General features: G+C 44.7%; 1 protein-coding gene across 2 annotated transcripts in view; it reads left to right on the top strand.

Annotated features, from left to right (window-relative positions):
- LOC142566819 (organic cation transporter protein-like) overlaps window positions 1-22,990 on the top strand; it is a 196,469-nt gene that overhangs the window by 76,785 nt on the left and 96,694 nt on the right. For both annotated transcript variants that reach the window (XM_075677704.1, XM_075677706.1), the window contains 2 exons: window positions 9,700-9,975; window positions 12,939-13,042. In XM_075677704.1, coding sequence (XP_075533819.1) covers window positions 9,700-9,975; window positions 12,939-13,042 — 380 coding nt within the window. The remainder of the gene's footprint in view (window positions 1-9,699; window positions 9,976-12,938; window positions 13,043-22,990) is intronic.

The raw sequence follows: 22,990 nt of genomic DNA, 5'->3' as shown, positions 1-22,990 counted from the left end.
CAAATTACAGAATATCTACGCTCCAAGCCTTATGCGCTCAAGGGCAAATCTACCACGACTGAAGCCACCAGTAGGCAGAAAATAAACAATCCGAGAGTTACCGCAGCGAGGAACGTTATTGAGTAAGAGACATGACGAGCGGCTGATTCAAAGCGGTTGACATATAAAAAAACACCGGATATCGAAAGACACAGATCCTGATTAAATTCTGTAATGGAAAGTTTGACAACCTCTGAATACATTTCTAGGCTCGCTTCTAGCACAAGCACTGTATACGGTGCTTGCTGTGTTTGGACAAGGCGCAAGGAGCTCCAAAAACGCTTACATGTCTCCTGAAGCTGTTTCCGGAGCTTCGCGTCGCCCACTCAGCGTCCGTTTACGGTATCCGCCGAAATAGAAGTTTGGTGGGCCTCACGGGCGTAGTGCACACCCATTGTAAGCACAGACAACGGAGGCAGCTGCGGCGAGCAATGCTCGCGTCAACACGTGATCAAGCATGGCGGCGCCCACAGAATCGCCGTGAAATGGGTCTGTAACGAATTGTGCCCCTAAATTTCGCTTAGGTTTCACTGGCACAATCACAACCTCTGTGTACTCACGGTTCTCGGTCAAGCAAAAAACTACTGCATTGCTTCGTGTTGACCTCATTCAAGAGACATATTTCTTTGAAACCAAAAAAGGAAGGAAAAAAGATGCAATCTTCGTAAGTATATGGACACCGACTACTCTATTGCGGATTTCTCAATGCGATATTCGGCACATTAAAGAGATAGCAACATATTTTTATCCTTTTGCTTATAAGCTACCCTAAAAAAATTTTAGCCTCGTGAAGCAAATGATCGATAAAACGTAAAACAAGCGCTAGAGACGCGACTTGTTTAGGAACGCAGGGTGAGCGCCGAACAAGAACTGACCTCACTTGCGCAGTGCTCGTCCTGTTAATATGTATTCTAACCTGAGCTTAAACAAGTAGGTAGTTCATGTTGCCGATCGACTCACTCACTCCCTCAGCTTCCCAACTTTGCTGCAGTGTGCGACACAAGGCCAGAAATTCAATACACGTCCTCTTTGAAAAAAAAAAAAGTGTTATGGGGATCAATGTGCAAAAACACTACACGAAGAAGAAAGTGTATGACACACCACGACAGCGCTTGTGCTTTCTTTCCTTCTTTTATTGTGTTTTTGTTCACGGACCCCATTTCCATAATGATCGGGTACCCTTCCTACAAATAGCTTGATTGTCGACATTATAGAACTATGCGTTCTTCCTGCGTTTCGTTTCTTTCCTGATTTGTGAGGAAACTCATGGTCTGCTGTTAGAGAAAATTAATTATGAAATCAAGAGCAGAAATTCTACAAAAATCGAAATTAACGGCAATGAAAGTGAACATAACATCAGGACAAAGTAATAAATACAAGTAATGCCATCATGCACTTAACTACTTATTTGTACACACAGTACGTATTCTATACAGTTGAGTGCAATGCCACATTTACCAATCACAACGTCCCATTCATTTGAGATTGAACTTAACCATCCTCAGTACGCTGGTCCAACCGCTGAGATTAGAAGAAATGCCACTTTGATAAGCTTGAAGCCATTGAATTCATTGCATGCCACAATTGTCATGAACAATGGTGGCGTGCAATGAATTTGAATTGAATGCTGGGTTTTACATGCCAAAACCACAATTTGTGTATGAGGCACGCTGTAGTGGGGTATATCGGATTAATTTTAAACACCAGGGTATCTTTAACGTGCCCTCAACACTAGGGACCCGGGCTCTTTTGCATTTCATCCTATCCAAATGCGGCTGCCAGGGCCGGAATTTGATCCCGCGACCTCGTGCTTTGCAATGATTTTCAACAGTGCGGCGGATCAAGATATCAAACGGAAAAAGGCAGAGAAATAGCTGGGAGGGAAGTTTTGCGGGTCATTGCTCGTGTTTCCAACTGTTTATCAAAGATTTTACGCACCTTGCCCATGCGCGACGCCTTTGAAGACGCCCTTGAAGACCAAAAACCTCAACAAATAAACGAAGCACTCCGTAACCATCATGTTGACAATTTATGTTTCTACTTGTCATAAGGTCTGGGATACCGTGTTGTCTCTTTATTTACGTAAATTGTACGTCCGAAAGAAGGCGAAGCGTGTAGGGCTGAGTATGTGTCTTTGTTCCTGCTACAAGTTCGCCATGCCCAGTTTTTTTTTTCGATAGATCGGCATTTGTGTTGCGCTTCAACCTGCTCAAGATAAAGCGTTTTTCAAGCTCGCTACGACAGGCTCACTACGACAGTCGGTGTACTTCCGTCCCCTTTGATCGTATAGTGACTATACGTGTGACTGTGGACAGCGCATCTCTAAAAAGAAAAATAAGAAAAACAAAAGAACGAGGACCATTCAGCAGCTTTGTCGCTGTGTGCAGTCGCATTCGTTTGCAATACTAACTTGATGGAATTATCTGACTGACTTCGTGATAGAGTGATCTCCCGCGCAAGTTGTTCACATACTCCATTTCAAACACTATCGTCTTAAGCTAGCCTAATTCGATGGACGGCGTTCGTTTGCCCAGACGGAAAATGGCGCATCGCAAAGAGATGCGCAGCCGAGGACAGCGAGGAGATTTGCTCAACGGTCCTTTCCAGTTTCGCGCTCACCATGCCCACATTTGTCGTATTTTTTTCCGTTAGGGAGTTTTGGATTAAGGGACGCGAATGTTTGTGCTCGGCTTTCATAGGAAGCCCTTTCGTCGGATCGCAGCAAGATGTAAGCAGAGTTTGGGCTCTTGCATACGCGCAAGCCGCTTGCGTCCTCTAATAATCTAAAACTACATTTTGTCTATAATCCCATCCCCGCGTAATTCATGGGTTTTACGGGACATAACCACGATCTGATCAGGAGACGCGCCGTAGTGGGCAACTCCGGGTTAATTTCCGCCGCCCAAAATTCGAGCTCTTGAACAGCATGTGTCGCGCGTCAAGGATTTGTGCTGGGAAACATCGTGTCCTATATATGTGATACATTTGCTACCGGCTTCCTTCTTTTATTTATTGTAAGTATACTGAGTGTAGCAGTATTTCGTCCTGCTACCTTAACACCGATCAAGGAGGGTGATGAATCCGCAAACCAAGAAACAGATATTTTTTTTTCTGGGGGGGGGGGGGGGAGGGGGGCTCGGAGAATAAAGGTGCACAAGCAGAGAAAACAGGGTATCAAAGAAAAGTGCAAAATTGCGCTTGCGCTGTTTACTTCGCTGTCAAGGTGTGTCTGCTTGCGTCATTTTAATACCTGAGTATTGCCGATGTACAATAAAGCGCCTTCTATCTGCGCACTGTGTACGGACGGGCTACAAAACACGTTGGGCGCCGACTGTGAGCATGACTTGCTGGAACCCGTCCGTAGAATTGCACGAAAACAGGCACAGCCCTCGGTTCAACCAACAATGTTTACTCGCGCAACTTGGGTATCGGCCCGCCAGCCAGACAACTCTCCCTGAGGTCCGCAGGCATCATCATTTATAGAGCTCCATGACAGCGACGCGCATGCGCCAACAAGATGGTGAAAGCGCGCCAGGCTTTCACGGGCGGCGCCCGACAGAATGAACCGAATATACAAGTCAGTGACAAGTCAAGAGTGCGGGAGACGCCTGCACCAGTCAAAAGGCGGTAACATATACCGCGTCTTTCTGCGAAGACTATCAGTAATTTTTAAAAAATCATCTGTGGCACATTCTGCAATTATAATCTTTGAGTTGGATGGCCCAAATAGGCGGACAATAAATACCTGGAGGAGAAATCAAAATGCATAATAGAACGATTATTAAAAATTACTAATTATGCTTAAAACTGAGAACATTGCAGCACATACGTATTGCAATGTATAAGTTGTGGCCTGGAAGTTTGCAAGCTAGTTCCAATTGGAACGAATTCTCAGAATGGCACCCGTTTCGAAATAACAATTCCCGAACTTTGCGAAGAAATACACTGGCGGTCCAGTTAATTTTGCGCTTCAATGCATAAAAGGGCGCTTTCTTAAAAAAAGGCAAGTGGAACCACAGTGCGTTTTTACCGCAAATTTGATGGCACATATTCCTAAAATTATGTCATCCACAGAATTATTTTCAAGTGGATATGCGTGACAGTTTCCCGAACTAAAATTTTAAAATTGCAGTATGTGACATAGGGCAACTAGTTAAAAACCTAATTAAGGATCTATTTGTGATTTAGTCGATTAGGCACTTTGATTTATTGTGCAAGTAATGCCCGCCTCTTCGAGTAGGCTGGCTCAAGGACCCGGTGCGGTGGCTTAGCTTCTGTGGTGTTGCGCTGCTAAGCCCGAGGTCGCGGAATCAAATCCCCACTTCGGCGGCCGCATTTCGATAGCGGCGAAGTGCGAAAATCCCGTGTACCATGCATTGAGTGCACGTTAAAGAACCCCAGGTGGTCGAAATTATTCCGCTGCCCCCCACTACAGCGTGCCTCAAATCGTGGTTTTGGCACTCAAAACCCCATATTTCAATTAAATTCGACCACCTCAAAGAATAGAATTGCGCTATCTGCAAAATACGATTTTTTTTAAAAATTACTGATAGTCTTCGCAGAAACAACCGGAATCGATGCAATAGAAGTAGATCAATCCCAAAACAAGGTGGTTCGCTGGCTAATGCCTATGCGTTTCTTTTTAACGGGATTCGATGCTGCGTTCTTTACCCATCACTGGCCATAGCCCAGAGCAATGCACGTTGTTAGGCTGTATGTCTCGCTTTGCTATCGCGAGAAATGATAACAGATAAATCGAGAACATAATTCCGTATCGCGATTAGCTGACGGCGGCTCTAGCCGCCGGAACGCTAATCATCGTTACTGTCACCTCGAAAGGTCAGGAAGCGAATGAGGGAAATGAAGCAGTTTTCTTTTACATGCTGTGGAGGAAGAGATGAAAGAGAGAACAAACGTTAATTGTATTCATTTATCTGTCTCAGAATTCAAACCGCAGTACTGAATACTCGAAAAATTGGATTTCGAGAGTGCGGCATTCGCTTCGATCATCGCTGCCAGCCGGCACTGGCGGATACATTTTAGTATGTCTTCTGTCGTTGCTTCCCGTTTCCTTCCACTTCACGGCCGCCAAGGTGGTTTGTGGCGATGGCTAACACTCCAGGGCTGATCTTGTACACAAATGCAAAAAGAAAAAAAAATTAATGGACAACGCTTGCGAATGACCCTAAAAGTTTTTGCGTGTTATTAATCTCTCCAAAGATAATTCGGTTGCGATGATTGATTCCAGTGGTTCAACGGTACCCGATGATGCATGTACCCATGTCCTTAATTCTGCATTTCGTAGCAACTTTGTGGGAAGTACTGATCCTGTGCTTCCAACTCTTGAGTTTTGCAATTACCCAACTGTGGATGTTATCATTGGAGCTCTTGGGGTCGAAAATGTAATTAAAGGTCTAAAGTCGCGGCGCTGATTTGATTAATGCGAAATTTCTTAAAAGTACTGTTGTTTATTCATCTGTTCTACTTTCAACAATTTTTCAGTAATCTTTAGACACCCCCCAGCTCCCTGCAGATTGGAAGGTCGGGAATGTGCTCCCACTTGACAAGTCCGGTAGCAAGGATTCGTCCCTCAACTACCGGCCCATTTCATTCACCAGCATTCCTTGCAAGCTTCGTGAGCATATTTTGTACTCATATTTAGCAGAGCACTCAGACAATAATTAATTTTTCACAAAAGTACGACATGGCTTCCGAAAGAAGTTGTCTTACGAAACTCAACTTCCTTTTTTATGTCTTTTACTCACAGCCATATGTGCCCACTTAACGCCGTAGAGTCTGGTGTGCCCCAAGCATCAGTTCTAATCCCTCTTCTTTTCCTAATGTACATTAACTATTTACCCAATGATCTTTTTTCTAACATTTACCTTTTTGCAGATTACTGTGTTATCCTCAGTGGAATTTTATACAAATCTGACAGCAAATTCCAACACGACAATATTAACACCGTCTCTAACTGGTGGAACGTATCGTTAATCGAACTCAACGTAACTAAAAGTTAATGTATGCGGGTAACTCGCAGCAATGTTCCTCCGCTGAACTATTACTGTAATGATAATCCCCTAGAAGCCGTAACCTCCAAAAATACCTAGGCGTCCACATAACCTCGACACTTTCCTGGTCCCTACACAGCGATAAGGTAATTAACAATACTGACTGTATGCTAGGTTATATTCGCGGAATTTTTTCTTCTGCTCCTACATCATTAAAGCTAATCTTATACAAAACGCTTATTAGGAGTAAAGTGGAGTACGCCTGACCCATATGGGACCCGCACCTCGAAACCCTTATTCAACCACCTGAACTAATCCAAAACAATGCTGCGCGTTTCATTTAGAGCAACTGTAGCCGCACATCAAGCGTAACTTCCATGAAAAAATTCTTGCAACTTGCTCCGCTCTCAGTCGGACGTAAGTGCTTTCTCCTTGCTTTATTTCATAAAGCATATTTCCACAATTCCTACCTGGGTGATAATCTTATATCGTCTTCTACCTACATTTCCTCTCACATTCATCATAGCCATAACGTTGGAATAACTCAATGCCACACCATAACCTGTCACGAATCATTTATTCCAAGGACCGCTCAGGAATGGGACCACCTTCCCGGCGCAGTTGTTGCAATCAAGGAGAACTCAAAATTTCGTTCGGCCATATCAGACATCATCGATCCCGGATAACACTAACTAATCAGTTTTGCTGCATAAACTTAAGCACTCCTTGCTGCTTTGTTATTCACTTATGTATATGTTATTTACCCACTCCCCTCTGTAATACGTCGGTTTTGAGGGTACTTTATACAGCTTACTTGATAAAGCACCGCCCGTGTGACCAGGATGTGGGTCTAACTCCCACTGAATGAGGCAAGTTGTCCCGTCGTACACATTCAGTTACATTTTTTTAATAATTCCATGTTTCTATTCAACGTACCATTTATTTTCCAATTCGCTTTCTGTGACTTCATTGCCTGTTTTCTTTATACTGTTGAACGAGTTAGACGTAGGTATGCACTTCCGGCGTGATACCCGCGACCACCGACTGAATGGAGAAGACGGGGTAGGCTGAACATACGCACATGGGGGTAATGCCCACGCCTAAAAAATATCGCGACAGATGGCTCGAAACACTGATACCTGGTCAAGGGCAGTCCATGCCTCTTGTCGGACATACGTCATGATGACGCAGGTTAGATAAAGGTATATTGTGATTGTTGCTAACAAGGGCATGTTCTCTCTGTATTGAAAACGTCAAAACATGTTTGCAGTCACCGCGGTCTTGCAGGGATACCTTTTATGGGCTCAATTCCCTATAGTCGTTCTGATGTCCGCCGGTCTCATTTGAAAAAATCCCAAATCGCTTTGCGAGAAGGGTATCAGGACAAAAATACGTGCAGTGCCGCGAGTGGATTCCAACAGAAGTCTCCGGGTGCAGCTGCCGAACCTTTTTACTATCAGCCACTCCGCCAATGCTCTAGAGAAGAGAGAAACACTACGCCTCGAGAGTGCCGTCACGCCGCTACCTATTAAAGATTGGCTGACGCCACACTTTGCAGTTTACATACAAACGAACCCGAGGTGAAAGCGCTCACAGGAAGCCAGCGGTGAAGTGCAAAAGGCAGTATAGAAAATAGCGAGGTTGCAACTCTTCACTTTCACCACTGGGGGAATGCCAGCTTCAGAATGCATGAAGATTTGTTCATCATCTCTACAATGGATAGCTCCACCCACTCCTACGAAAGCTTACTCCAACCGATATAAAAACCCTTGATCTAAATTACTCGATAAGGTGCCAATACTTCTACGAGAAATCAAAACATTCAATTGCATATTTGCGTAATTACGCTAATTGACTCTTTTCTTTATATATTTGCGCCACATATTTCAAGCTACAAATTATAGCTGGTGAGTTCACGCGGCGTATTCCCTTGCAACGAATTCTCTGGACAGCACCACTTCCCAAGATAATAATTTTCACAATGTCCGACGAAATGCGTTTGCGTTCCAGTAACTTTGATAAGAAACCGCTGTTTTACGCATTTCAGCACAAAAGTAACTGGAACACCACTGCATCTTGACGGACACTTTGTAAATTAATATCGGAACTGGTGCTGGTGCAGAGAATTCGTTCGAAGTGGATACGCCGTGCGAACTCAGCGGCTATAATTCGTAGCTTGAAATAAGTGGCGTAAAGTAATTAAAGAAACAGTCATGCAACGTTACGTGAATTCTTCAATACAACATTCTGATTTCTCGCGGAAGTAATGGCCGCCTCATCGAGTAATTTAGATCGCAGGTTAGAATTGTACTATCTGCCATAGGCTATCTTTAAAAAAAATTGTGCAGCTAAAAACAGCAACACCCTGTATTTGCTCTTCAGCTCGTAAAAAATTAGGCTTCCTAAAACAGAAATTAGGAAGATAGTCAAGCCAAATAAGAAAGATGGCGTACAAATCCATAGTAAGACCTTCTCTAGAGTACGCAAGTATTGTGTCTGACCCTCACACAACGGCAGATGTAGAACAAATAGAAAAAATTCAAAGTTTTGAGGCTCGTTTTAGATATAACCGCTATAAACGCCGGGACTCTCCGTCTGCTATGTTGCAGGAAGCAAAGCTGGAATGCTTAAAGGAATGCAGAGGAATTGCTAGAATTACGTTTCTTAACCGCTTATATTTTTTGAAACGAGAAATTGATCCCCCAAAATACATAACTATACAATTATTTGAAAAATCTCGTCATAGGCATCAACACTTTATTGAACCTATTTTTGCTCGTACAAATATTTATAAGTATCAATTTTTCCCCAATACAATCGCAGATTTGAATGCACTGCCACATGATTCTCTCCTCCTTTCCCCTGATGAGTGACTTGGGCCGTCAGAATGCAGTGTCTATGATGTGATGTGTTGTTAACGTTGCGCGTTGCTTCTCTTTCATGGCTTTTTTCTACGCGTGCAATATCTCGTTCAGTTTTCTATAATTATGCATCTTCCTTTTTTAGTGTCTTTTTTTCAATACGTGTGCATTTTTTTCAAGGTCAAATATTTTTGTCATTCTTTTATTCGGCCTCTCCTGCTTGTACCTCATTCGGTCAGCAGTATGTGATAAATAAAATATAATAAATAAATATCTAGCCCTGGGAGTGCTGACCAGTGGCATTCACGGCTGTGGATATGTTTTAGCTGCACACTAGTAAAGTCGTAATGAGAGCGCAACATCAGTACAGCGTCAATGCTGGTTTAATTTTCAAGGCTCTACACTTTACCAGTTGAGGCATCAGCTGATTGTTATTGATTAAAATATTACCGCACTTTAGGTCTAGTACTGAAATGGCGCCACTGCATACAAATTACTGTTGCGCAAGGGGCACCGATATCCGAATTAACACCTAATCGGTGCTAAAGCAAGAATTACTGCAGAAGTATCTGTTCAGGTATGCTACGTCGATGCTCGTCTTGCAGCTTCACTCTTGAAGAAACGCTGCAAACGCACTGACAATTAGTGCATTGAATAAACCTTGAATGTTGCCTTTCATACTGCTGCCAATCCTCCATGCCGTTGTTTAGCTCTCTTCGTAATACTGACTCCTTAGTCGGGATGAATGTCGGCGTCCCTTCCCCTCAGATAGCTTGTTCGATTCGCAGGACCACTGGTGCGAAAAGCCGGCGCACCTGAGCAACTGGACCACGCAACAGTGGAGGAACTTCGCGTTGCCCCTGGAAACCAGCGAGGCTGGCGTCACGGCGCCGAGCAGATGTCACATGCACGGCTGGGACGAACTGTCGCGCCTGATCTCACTGCCCGATCTCATGAGCGACGAGGCCCAGCCGTCCAACCACACTTCGGTGCATGTCGCCTCCGTTCCATGCTCCAGCTGGGACTTCGATGACAGCTTCCACGACAGGACCGTGTCCAGCGAGGTAGTTTCCATAGGTTCCTTGGCGTCCCACTTTATGTGGACGTGATTAAATGCTTCGTGCTAGTTAATGCTATTGATTCGAACTTAGACAGCTGAAATGTTTCACTTTATTCATCCTAATCCTTCATTCACTTAACAATTTAACATTGTTTTAAAGGGATCCTGAAAACCTTCCGACTTGGTGAATAAACTCAGTCCCTTGATAACGCACACTACTGTGAACATCTGAGCCAACTTTTGCACTCATGGGCGCCACGTGAAGCTCTTAAGCTGAGCGCCGAAGTCATCTTTTTTTCAAACACTCTCTTTTCAACAGAAACCTTCTCCTCACTCTCTTCTGCTGCTATAATTCGTCATATAGCAGGGCCTCATACCCGTCTGCTATTGGCCAATAGCCGAAATTAGCCGTCTAGAAGAGTATTTGGATCAGCGCGCTTCTTCCTACTGTCACTGTGTACATTTATGTTGACTCAGGTTAAGAAGCTGAAGTAAGCAAAAATCAGCGTTTCGAATTTCGATAGGAATTGCGTATTTCCGAAACTTCGACTATCGTACTACCGCTGGCTATCATCTGCTGTCAAGCTTTGGTCAGACTGCGTAACCGTGTTCCATCCGTCGGGTCTCGCTAATTTCTATTTGTTTTGAACACTGAACTAGCCTCGAACCTCGCGGAATTTAAGGTCAGACCAGACGTACGCTTGCCAGCGCGCGCTCACTCCTGGCCGCTCCTGGCTAGGTGTATTGCGCAAAATGCGCCATTCGGTTCTGGCTACTATCCGTCGGTGAAGCTGGTGCAGAACAAAGCTGGTCCGCGCCACGCAGCACGGCCAGGCTGGAGCACATGAGCGCGACCGCGCACTCAAGCACTGTCGTACGCATATTAGCCGCTACAGTCGCATGTGGCTGCGTCTGCAGGGCAGCGTAGATACCGCGGCCGCCGCGTGGTGGCGCGACGAGTCCGCTCTCTAGATCGCTGCGGCTCGCTGAGGACAACAGCATGCTCTGATTGGTATCTGTGGGCGGCGTGACTCGAGGCGTCTGCTTCCCGAGTTGCACACCCTCGAGGTGTGTCGCCATCATGGTTGAAGTTCGTTAGGTTAGGACTCCATTCAACGAGAGTCCGGAATGCGGCATCAATCGCTTAGCCAATGTGCGCCGACGTACTAGCGCGAGCGAACATGAAGCTGAACTTTGTTCGACCCTTGTGATTGTCATAAAGATAACTGCGAAAGGGTGTGTGCTATTCATGTCACTCGGTGCGAGAACAGACGCACGTAGCTATCTAGTGCACTGTAGCATATCAAAGTGATGAGATGCCGTGAACTCAAACGTAAGCTGACGAATAGTCTCCAAGTTTGGCACGTCGAAGGCGCCAAAATCGGAAATAGTGGCGTCTTTGTGAACACCGAAAATCAAATCTGAACTGCGCGCCACGGTGGCGTTCAGTAGGCGGATCATTATGGGCTCCACCCCGCTCCGCCGTAGCCTTCGCAGTGCAAGGCACTGAAGAAGGAGCACCGTGAAGTGGCGACCACAGGCGATCTTTGACTGCCACTCACCCTGCTTCTGCTGAATGCATTGAAGTATTTTTTTGCGGCAGAGTATTTCTTAAACAGTCTGTTTTAAACGTAAATTCATTTCCCCGCGCCGATAACAAGTGGTTCAGGACTCCTTTAAAGCTGGTGGCATACCATAATGGTCTACGTATTCAATCCACAATAAATAAGTAAATACATTGATGATGATTAATGGGTTTTAATGGCGCAAGGGCCAGTTTTGGGCAGAGAGCGGCAAAGACAAATAAATTTTGAATGAACAATGGGGCACTTAGTGCATGGTCGATCAGGGGAGTGTCTTGGTCTCATCTAGCGGATAAGCCGTATGCGGTTATTAGCATCGTCGGTAAACCACACGGGTGCGCATGGACCGTCCTCGACCGTCCTCACCAGGCCAGGGAAGTTTTTTTTAATTGTTGTTGCCCACACGTGCCCGAAAAATCGACGGAGAGCCGCTGTGCAATCCCAGCAGGCTCTGCGAGCAGCGCGCATTACAGACGACGCGGACCAACTGGACTCACATTGCCATGTAAGCGCGGACTTACATTGCCGACGCGGACTCACATTGCCATGGCAAAGGAAGTAGCGCCCATAGAATTTTTGTACCCGCCTTAGTGAAGTTTGTCGAGCGATAGTGAGGACAAAAAAACAAAACGAATTAACTGCCAGACACCACTGTAAGGAATGCCTTAAAGTGAACAATTTTGTAACAGTTAAGTGCGTCTTAACCTCTTAAGCTAGTAAGAATTTTTGACATCGCTCTGTTCACTTTTAAATTGGCAGTGGAACCGCCTATATCATCTATGACAGCATTTTCGAACTTGAGGTGATGTGGGCGATCATATTAAGCTGATTACGAACTTGCGATTCTATTGCAAGCAGAGCTTGACTAGTACAGCGCCTGTACAAAACAACAGACACAAACAACTATATTTAGTGGTCGTTCGCTGGAAAGAAAAAAGGGCTATCGAGGGGTGCGGCATGTCGAAAAGTGGCCTCAATTTCACGCCATTATCAAACTATCCACGCAGCATTCACGGTTCAAACTGCTATGGGGTGCTAGCAGTGTGCACCGAAGCCGAGCAATTTCTTCCTCGAACTTGTGGCCGCTCCGCTGCCCCATTTCGGAACACATTGCGCCCTGCAGGATTTGTAGAGATTACGGGGCGAATTACCCGAGGATGTCACACGTTATTAGCCAGGTAATCGTGCTTGTGTGTACCTGTTTACTATAAAATCTCTTTCTCGGTATGAGTTTATCTGGCTACTTACTGTACGCAATTTTTAACGACATCAACTGCAGCATCGAAAGGGAAGTAAGCTTTGTCGTGCTTCTTCGTGATTTTGCCATCTAGCGAATCTCATATTAGTTGCCTAATTTAATTTTTCCTTTGCTTTTGTCATACAGTGGAATGTCGTGTGCGAAGACCTATGGATGCTGGACATGTCGCAGTCGATACTCATGTTCGGCTTCATGGTCGGCAATTTCATCTTCTCTCACATGTCCGACTGGTAAGACTGGTCTTTTTCACCTTCACGCAGGAATGTGACCAGTGTTACGTTGCGATGCGCATGCACTTGTGAACACTAACTAACTTATGGTACCCAATCCGGCTACGAAAGCAGAATGCGGGCTATTCACACAGGGTGTACGTTTCGCGTTACATGCCATCAGTGTCAGCAAAAACTGAAATGTTGTATGGATGCTGCTAATCTTCACATTTATTTTATGACGGCTGCCGAACATATCACAATTTGACCTTCGCATTACGCTTATAGGGACACGTTAAAATAAGTAACCACCGACAAATCAAAACCGTAGTCTGAGTGAGAAAAAAAAACAGCGATCAACTTATGATAACTTCTTTTGGAATGCGCATTTATGTTCCTTAAGTTAAGCCTAATATTTCCTATGTGCATTCTTATTCTTTTTTCTAACATGAATGTGTGTCATGATTTCGGAATGCATCATGTAACCGGGCAAACGACAACGGACGAAGAAGAAAACACACAGACCTTCTTCGTCCGTTGTCGCTTGCCCGGTTACATGATGCATTCGAATGTCGACCACCAACTAGCCCGCCTCTCCCTGTTAAATATGTCATGATTTCACCCGCTTAGAATGCGACTGAAGCTACCGACTGACGCAGTGTAAAACAAAGAAGCGGGCCTCGATGCCCCTCTTCGAATTAATCGGTGCCTAGGCTAACCACGAGTTTCATTTTAGCCAACCTAACAGATGACGATTTACGCTCCGACGAGGTGTGCGACCTCTGCAGAAGATAACTGAGAGTTAATTTTGGCTACGACCCGCCGTGGCTGCTCAGTGGCTATGGTGTTGGGCTGCTGAGCACGAGGTCGCGGGATCGAATCCCGGCCACGGCGGCCGCATTTCGATGGGGGCGAAATGCGAAAACACCCGTGTGCTTAGATTTAGGTGCACGTTAAAGAACACCAGGTGGTCAAAATTTCCGGAGTCCTCCACTACGGCGTGCCTCATAATCAGAAAGTGGTTTTGGCACGTAAAACACCAAATATTATTATTAATTTTGGCTACGGATATTGTTGCCCAAGTCAGACTATGCAAATGCATAACAATATAGGAGAGTATACTTGCGAAATGACCAGCTTTAATTCTTCGATATAAATGTGTGCTTGTAACAGCGCGACTTGAACAGGACCGTAGATAAAATGAAACGGACACAGTGCTTACTTCCAATAGATTTTCATTGAATGATCAACAGATTTACATGCATACACTGAGAGAAAGAAAACAGCGAGGCAACATCTGAAAAACCGAAGAAGACAAATTTGTCATCGGGGCGTTCAAAGCGCATATATAAAGGTGCAAAATTTATTTCCGAGATAAAGGCATGGACGGAGGGCTGACGCATGTTCGTCGTCCTCGGAATAAGTTTCTGCCGATTTGATGATTTCCCACGCACATTTGTCCCTGCTGCAGCTATTGATGATGAAATTATCAAAGTATGGCAAACACCTATATACTGCCACTAGTGCCTGCATTGACAAGTTACTATTGCATTCCTTATGAACTAGGTTGTCCAGCTCTCTTGGCCGGTCATTGAGGACGCCTCTTGAGAGCGGCACAGGTAAACAAAGGAATGTGTGCTCTGAAAGCATTGTTTGCCATGGTTAGCAATAGCAAGCAGTAGTACCTTTCATGCACGGGCAGTTCCTTTTTCCTTTTTTTTTTCTGCAGAGATACGCAATCTTCGTCGGAAAAGACGTGAAAACCGCAACATTTGCTTTCTGGCAGACATTCTTCTATCCATGAAAAAAACCGAGAATATAAGGAATCGCCGTTTCTTGCGGTGGCTTTTCGGTCCCTTTTTTTAATTTTTGGTATAGTTACCCTTCCTGGGCAGGACGTCGCAAGCTGCACAATAACAACCTGCCCGTCTATCTAGAGGTGTTGAACTTCCGCCTCAAATTTAGAGTTCGCGTCGTACTAGCAGCGTATTTTCACGATATTTTAGTCAACAACATTGTAACAGTGTCCGTTTGGAGTAGTTTGGAATAAGTTAGTGGAGTATCATAACAACAGCTGTCTGTTGCGCCTGGGTTCAAGCATCCGGCAAACATTCGCAGCGGGCGAATTCATTCAGATATTGCAAAAAACACCATGTCCATCATAGACGCTGCAGCTTGCCCGCGCGATTACCTAAAAGGAAGCGTTCAATGCGCACACACCTTAGCTTGCCCGTATGTAGCGCTGTAGAGGCTGTGGGCGGTCACTGTACACTCCTAAAGTAGTTTACACCCGTTGAGTCGTGTCTTCTCCCACAACAATATAGGCCTTTGTCTTGCCCACATTTCCTTTCTTCAACGCTGAGAGCCTGCTACTTCCATGCTATGAACGACTTGCGCGTTATCAGCTTGACACAGCATTCTCGACAGGAAAGTAGCTAACGCTGAGTTTTCAAGAAAGGAAACGCAAGCAAGGCAGATGGCCATTATCGTTGTGGGACAAGATAAGCCCCGGAGGGTGTAAACTTTAAGAGTAATATTATAGTCGCACAATCAGAGGTGTGCAGTGATTTGGCGTGAGAGTATAACCTCAATTACAGATGCATGATGTACAATAATGCTATTAGTTGACCGCGGTTCTTTCCTTTCTTGTGATTTAATTGTAGCTTCGCTTCCTTCTCGCTCTCATGCAGATAAGAGCACTGCCACTTCGGCTGCCCTCTTATTTTAACGTTCGCGAACTTTTTGGCCAAGAAATTGCGTACGAACGACGCAGCTTAGTGAATTTCGCCCAGAATCTTATGTACCAATGGGATAATTGTAATCTGCAGTGACAATGGTTTTATGCACACGTTATCTCTCTGGCTTTACTTGCAGTACTTCTCCAGTTGCTACAACCTGTGCTGCGTGTACTTTAATGCGCGGTTGACTAATTATTTCCGTACACCAGTAAGTAACGCGCAAAATACCGAAGACATAAATACGTGAACGCGTGCCAAATAATTGGTGCCGTAAGCATGCTTCCGCTTATCAGTCGATGAATTTCCCACTTAATCGCGTATATACGAGGGTTATTCAAAAAGTAAGCGCCGCTTGTTCCTAGAAGAATATGTATTCGCTATTGAAAGTTATTATTGGCTGGTTTAGTTTAGTACAAGCCTACTTCACTTTTCTACATAATCACTGTTACCTTCTAAGCACTTTTCGTACTGCTGCCCCGGTTTCTTTAGGCCCTCTGCATAGAATCTCGCCGCCTGGGAATGGAACCAGTTGTCGACGGCGGTCTTGAGTTTCTCATTGTCTTTAAACCGTTATCACCCAAGACACTGTTTCAAATGGAAGAGGAAATAGACACTTGGTGCAAGGTCGGGACTGCAGGATGACTGAGCAAAATGTTCCGAACGAAAATCTTTAATCTTTTTCCTTCGTGCGTTATCATGGAGGAGGACAATACCAAACAACAGTTTCAAGCGCCGTCGATATTTAATCGCACTTCTGAGTTTGGTGAGCGTTCCGCAGTATATGTCAGCTGTAACTGTGGTCTCACGTTCCAAGAAGTCCACCAAAACAACGGCTTTTTCGCCCCCGAAAACGCTAGCCATCATTTTCCTTCTCGAGTAAGGAGACAGCTTCATTTTTTTTTCGCTTTTGGTGAAGAGGAGTGGCGCCACTGCATTGATTGTTGTTTTGTGTCTGCGGTGCCGTAGGATATCCAAGTCTCGCCGCCTGCAACAATGTGCGAAAACAACTCTTCTCCGTCATGTCGGTAGCGGTCCGAAATCGCTCGTCCACTTGACATTCTTTGCTGCTTGAGTTAGTCGGTAAGAATTTTCGGTACCCACCTTGCACACACTCTGCTATTTCCGAGCTTGCAGCGTTACAATCGCGTTAATTATAGTGCGTCGAACAAGGGGAAACTTAACAGCCCACTAACTCTCAATCGTCGATTTAACCGCGATTCACGCTTGAACAGTTTCATTGATCTCGATGTTGGGCCTGTCACTGCGCTCTTCATCGTGCACATCTATGCGGCCATTTTTGAAGTCTCAACACTATTTCTTGACATTTCCTTCACTTATCACTGTAGGCCCATAAACTAAAGCACAACTCCCCATAAATTTCCAAAGATGATGATCCTATCGCATGCAAAAATCGACTTATAACTCGCACTTCGCAACAGGCGGGAGCAACAACTTTCGCGAACATTGTCGTCTGCATTCTCCGAAAAGCAGACGACTACTGCGCCAGAACAATAACTTCATTACCTTCGCGAAGAACTAACATATAGAGCTGCACATATAAAACTTTATTCTGACGTGTAAATATTTAAATATAAGCAAGCGGCCCTTACTTTCTGAATAACCCTCGTAAAAAACTAAAAAGTATCCCAAATTTCGCACTGATCGTTATTTGCCGCTGCGTGCTACAATAAACCGGACTCTGTATAGGATGTTACAGCGCACAGCTGATAAGGCCTTATTCCATGCCAAAGCCAGGCAGCTTTGTCCTGTGCAGAAATGTCTCCGCAACAAGGAATTATGATTACTATGTTGTCATGGTGGCGATAAGGTCAAATATAAAAAATAAACAAAAAGAAAACATTGTAACTGGTCGCAAACCTGAAAAGTCTCCATACAAAATTCTACAAGTTCTCCATCCAGGCCAAGACAGAACTTTCTTGCCCCGTTTTCTTTCACAACATTTATTGCGATCGGAAACGTTTATGTGTGTGCTGCGTTGAGCAAAAGTATGCAGGCCAAGGATTCCGTGATAAAGCTAATTTTCCTATCCGCCTAGAATGCCGCTTGAAATTGAGGAATAAGGACCAAAATTTGCAACACAAACGTTCCTCTGCCATCGTCAATTTCAGTATGTGCGTCTGAATTACAATAAAAATCGTATTTTCTTTTCTTTTTTTGCGAGCCTGTAGTCCCTGTGCTTTTTTTTTTTTTTTTTTGGCTCACAGGTGTACACGCCAGCAAGCACCATACCGTTTCGAATAGAAAACCAATCAGTAAATACAAAAATCAAGTGATGCAGCAGAGCCATTATTTTCTTTTTGTTACAAGAATGGAAAAAAGCACGTACACTTGCAAAAAGAAGAGCAGAATGAGGTAACGGTAACGTTTATTTAGGCGCGGATCAATAATTAAAAGAAAATCTCTCAAGAGCACCGCTATAGCACTCGCATACCCTGCGTAATTGAAGAAGCGAAAAAAAGAGCATTTCAAAGAAGCAGGTAGTTCACAGAAGCCGCGACAGCAGTTTTTAATAAAGTGGTATTCATGCAAGTGAGTGGCAATGGCAGGCAAGGCGCATGTTGCGGTAAGCGTCAAAGAATAGTGACATGAATTGTATACAAACAAGTAAATTATGTGATAGAAAGGAAGCAAAAAATGAAGAGTATCGTGTTATTTCACATTGCAAGGCTCCCTCCTTTCTTACTGAATGGAAAGGGGAGGTGCAACTCATGCTCGTGGGCAGTCCCTCAGATTGTTTTTTTTTTTGTTTTACGGAGCTTAGTTCCTTTTTGTAAGAGTACTATCTTTATTTATTTATTTATTTTTCACCACGCTGCGTAATTTCCAAGTGCACTAGGCAAGTCTGAATAAGCAGTGACGTCAATGTGACGCGAGCGATACTGTCATGCAGTACGTCCTCAGAACAGAATTATTTATAGCGAAGCTTAAACTTTTTGTATTGTTGTAATTCCGCCACACAAAGCCTGGAACATAAATTACGAAGGGTTAGTTCGTCGACAGAAGTATCAGTCTGGTCCGCCCCGCTTCCAGACGTGTGTAGTCTGGCTAGTCAAAGCCCCCTGTAGATTAATTCAGATGCGCATTATCAAATCCAAAATATTCGACGAGAAGCAACACGACAGTGCAGACACGTGAAAAATGATATGAAACCGATCGTTCGTAACTCATTCAAGCTCGTTGCCGCTCGTGTAGTGCGCTCATGCCCGAGTGAGAGAGAGAGAGAGAGAGAGAAATAAAGGTTTATTTATAAACGCGTCTTTATTTGAATCTCGCCGTGTAATTATTTTGAACAGAACAAGTTCATCACTGGTGGATACTCATTTATTTTTAATCCGCAGAAAGCAGTTCATCGCAGACACATCCAGCTAAGGAATTGTGTCTAAGCAATACTATGTACTCGCGTTTTCCTATTCTTATTGTTCCGTCTGCGGATAGTCCAGAATATTTTGTGCGCCACATGAGCAGTGTGTATATACGGCCATTATCTTCATATATTGCTTACAGTGGTTATGTAAGAAAGTCAATTACTTCTTGCGTTGATTAAGGCATTCTCGCGAGTTAGAAGACAAGCAATGGCGTCGTAGCCGGGGGCTTCCTCTCTTTCGCGATCAACAAGTTGGTTGCTCCAGTGAGTCGGCAGCCGAAAACTCACGCGCTCCCTCTGACCATTTCGTTTTCCTGAACCATATCGTATGAAGCACGTTATCTGAAAAACGCTGACAAGTTTCCTTGCTTTTTACAAGTATTTGAATAGGCAGCATCGGGCTTGATCCCGAGCTAGAGCTTCCTCTTCAGTATTCTTGCTTTCCTGTCATCGTCTCTCATTTGTCTGCTCCTTTTCACTCTCTGTCCGTCGCCTGTTATGGAACGTAGTGGGCAGTGGCGTAGCCAGAAGTTTCTTTCGAGGGAGGCTTACGTTGTAGCTCGGTCTCCTCGTTATTAATCTGTGGAGGGATCAAATGCATGAATAATAACTGCATTGCCATTGCCAAAGATGCTCTAAACGAATTCTTGAACGCTACGCACTGTCAAGACTAGTAAAATATGTACTTTCTCATGAAAGAATATACTCGTATGCCCCAAAAATTGTACCCGAAATAACTGATATCAATGCTTCCATGTTTTTTGTCTATTTAATAAGTAAAGAAAATATCACACGAACTTTAGAACAATATCAGTTTGAAACCAGCAAAGCAGCGCATGCCGCTGATATGAAAAATGTAAAGGCCATGAAATGAACAAGTTGAGGACAAATATTTTAATGAAACTTTGCCTTTCAAGAACTTCGTTAACATATTTGTACAAATGCGACGGCCAGGCCAAAACCTCAATGTCACTGTCCTTTGTTCCAATGTATTGCGCAGGAGCAGGTGTCACTGGTCGTGTATTGTGAGTAATTGCACTGAAATTATAGTCACAACAGAGAGCACATATAAAAAGCAGGAGTTCTGCAATATATACGAGGGTGAGTCAAATGAAAATGTGCCAATGCGAATATATGACAAACGACGTACTTTATTGAAAAGTAGTCTCCATGACGATTTAGACATTTGTCCCACTGACTAACGAGTCGCGGGACTCCCGTTTTATCAAGCTCCTTGAGTTGCTGCTTCAAAAAGTCTGTAAGTGACTTTTCACGTCATCATCCTACACGAATCTGGCTCCCTTGAGCACTTTTTGAAATCGCCCCAAAATGCAGAAGTCGCAAGGCGACGGGTCTGGGCTCTATGGCGGATTTTGCAGCGCTTCCCACTTGAACTTTGCAAGTTTTGTATTAACCACATCAGCGGCGTGGGAACGGGCATTGTTGGGGAGCAAGATGACCCCATTCGTGCATTTTCCACGTTGTTTGTTCTTGATTGCGACACGCAGCCGATCCGGCGTTTCACAATACTGGAAACGATCGATAGTCTTTCGAGCTTTAGCAAATTCAATCAGTAATGCCTCCTGACGATAGAAAAAAAAAGTCAACAATACGTTTCCGGCGGAAATGACGGCCTTTCCTTTCTTTGGGCTGGTGAATTCAAATGTTTCTACTGTAAGCTTTGCCGTCGCGTTTCAGCCTCGTAGTAGTGGCACCGTGATTCGTCCCCGGTCACAATTGCAGACAAGAAGTCATCATTCTCAGTGTGATACCGAATCAGATGAGTAAAGGCAGCGCCGAACTTATCCATCTTCAAAATCTTGGGCATTGATTGCGCACACAAAAGCCGATAACCGAGATGTTCATGAAATGTGGTGTGAACCGAACCGTGGCTGATGTTCACATGCTCTGCCAGTTCATTGATGCTTATCCTCCGTTCTTGTCTAATCAGCTCATCAACATTTGCCATGGTGTTGGGGGTGATTGCATGGCGGTTTTGGCCCGGTCTTGGATCATATTTGCAACTTTCACGTCCTTCTTTGAACCGTTTGCTCCAACCCTTCGCAGTGGCCAATGAAATGCGATATTCAACGTACACGGGAGTCCCACGGCGACCAATTTCTTTTTGGGAAACATCCTCATCTGTCAAAAGCCCACGCTGTTCAACTTTTGGAGCGTCCCTTATGTCACGCAATTATGTTCAATCCAGTGTATGAAAGCATTAAAGAACATTTATCCTGACACCTGTGTGAATTTTGTAGATGAGAGATGCCTGTGAGCTACGCGCAGGCTCACCCGCCGTCGTTGCTCAGTGGCTATGGTGTTGGGCTACTGAGCACGATATCGCGGCATCGAATGCCGGTCGCGGCGGCCGCATGTCGATGGCGGCGAAATGCGAGAACACCCTTGTACTTAGATTTAGGTGCACGTCAAAGATCCCCAGGTGGTCTAAATTTCCGGCGTCCTCCACTACGGCGTGCCTCATAATCAGAGAGTCGTTCTGGCACGTTAAACCCCATAATTTTTTTTTACGCACAGGCCTCGCAGATAATGAACCGAACCATTATTGCGCGGGATGGGTTGGCTCACTTTCATTTGACTCACCCTCGTACTTTAGAAATGCGAAGATACAATGAAATATGCAAATGCGAAGATACGTACAGTTTGATAAATGGCAAAAAGTGTCACTGGAAACAAAGTTCACTGCACGTATACACAATACCTCGCGACAAGATATAAAAATATACGTATGTATCCAATAAATCTCGGTATCTAACAAAAACTCACTATATATAATGCGTCAAACTAGGCAAATGAACATGTTGCGCAATCACAGATTACAGATCAGAGAATCCTAAGGCCTGCCCCCCTCCCTCCACAACCCGTGACGTATCGCGCGCCAGTGAAGGTGGTGTGTTTCATCCCCGCTTTTCTCCTTTGCGCACACAAGACTGAACCACCATCGTCGGCTCACCCATGCCACCCTCCCCTCTCTACGTTTTCACTCGTACATACAGCATGCGGCGCGCGGTCACAATGTTATCGCCCTTGGACTTTATACATAACATGACGGCGACGGCGATGGTAGGAATGCGTCTGGAGTGTCAATATAATTGCTATCCCAATAATATAATCAGAGTATCCGGCAACTGAAGAATGGCGTGGCCCATTACTTTCAGAAAAAAAAGAAGTAGCAAAATTGAACTTTCAGCATGCGACGATTTGCTGCGCTGCAAGAATGTTTTTTTTTTCTTTTGTGGGGCGGGGGCACCGAAATGAAAAAGCCCGGAGGAAAGCATGTTGGCCACAATCGAATGCCTACTTTTGGCGCATAATGAGGCTACTGCAGGAATATCGAAGAAAACGTAGGATGCTTGATCCACAGAAAACCATACGCATAGTGCTCGGTATCCTACACCGGCGAGACAAGACTTTCCGGAGAGGTCGCTCTCAAGCGAACGCGTTGCAATCCGTCGAGACCCCACAGTGATACCGGCGAGTGACCATTGTTTCTTTTTCTCGTCCGCTAGCCAGAAAGCGTCCAAAACTCTGCCAGGCGAAAATCCACTTGGCCAGAGAAAAACGAACGTGCACCGAAGTGCGCCGTGCGGTTTACGGGGTAACATGAGAAAATCGCATGCGCTCTGGCTGGCTCTGGCAGCCCACGGGCAGCGAGAACAAGAAAATTGAAGAGGCTCAATGTGGTCCTCGTGAATAAAATTCAAACTACAAAAAAATATAAGAACGTAGCTGCCTTTGCTGGCTTTAGTGTCTTGCCTTGGATACTTTGGAGCAGGTGAAAGAAATGTTGATATCCTTTTCTGTGACATGACGGCACAAATGAAG

This window comes from Dermacentor variabilis, unplaced genomic scaffold, assembly GCF_050947875.1.
Source record: "Dermacentor variabilis isolate Ectoservices unplaced genomic scaffold, ASM5094787v1 scaffold_13, whole genome shotgun sequence".
Classification (NCBI taxonomy): Eukaryota; Metazoa; Arthropoda; class Arachnida; order Ixodida; family Ixodidae; genus Dermacentor; species Dermacentor variabilis.
Note: the sequence above shows the minus strand (reverse complement) of the source record. Positions and strands in the feature narration are given on the sequence as shown.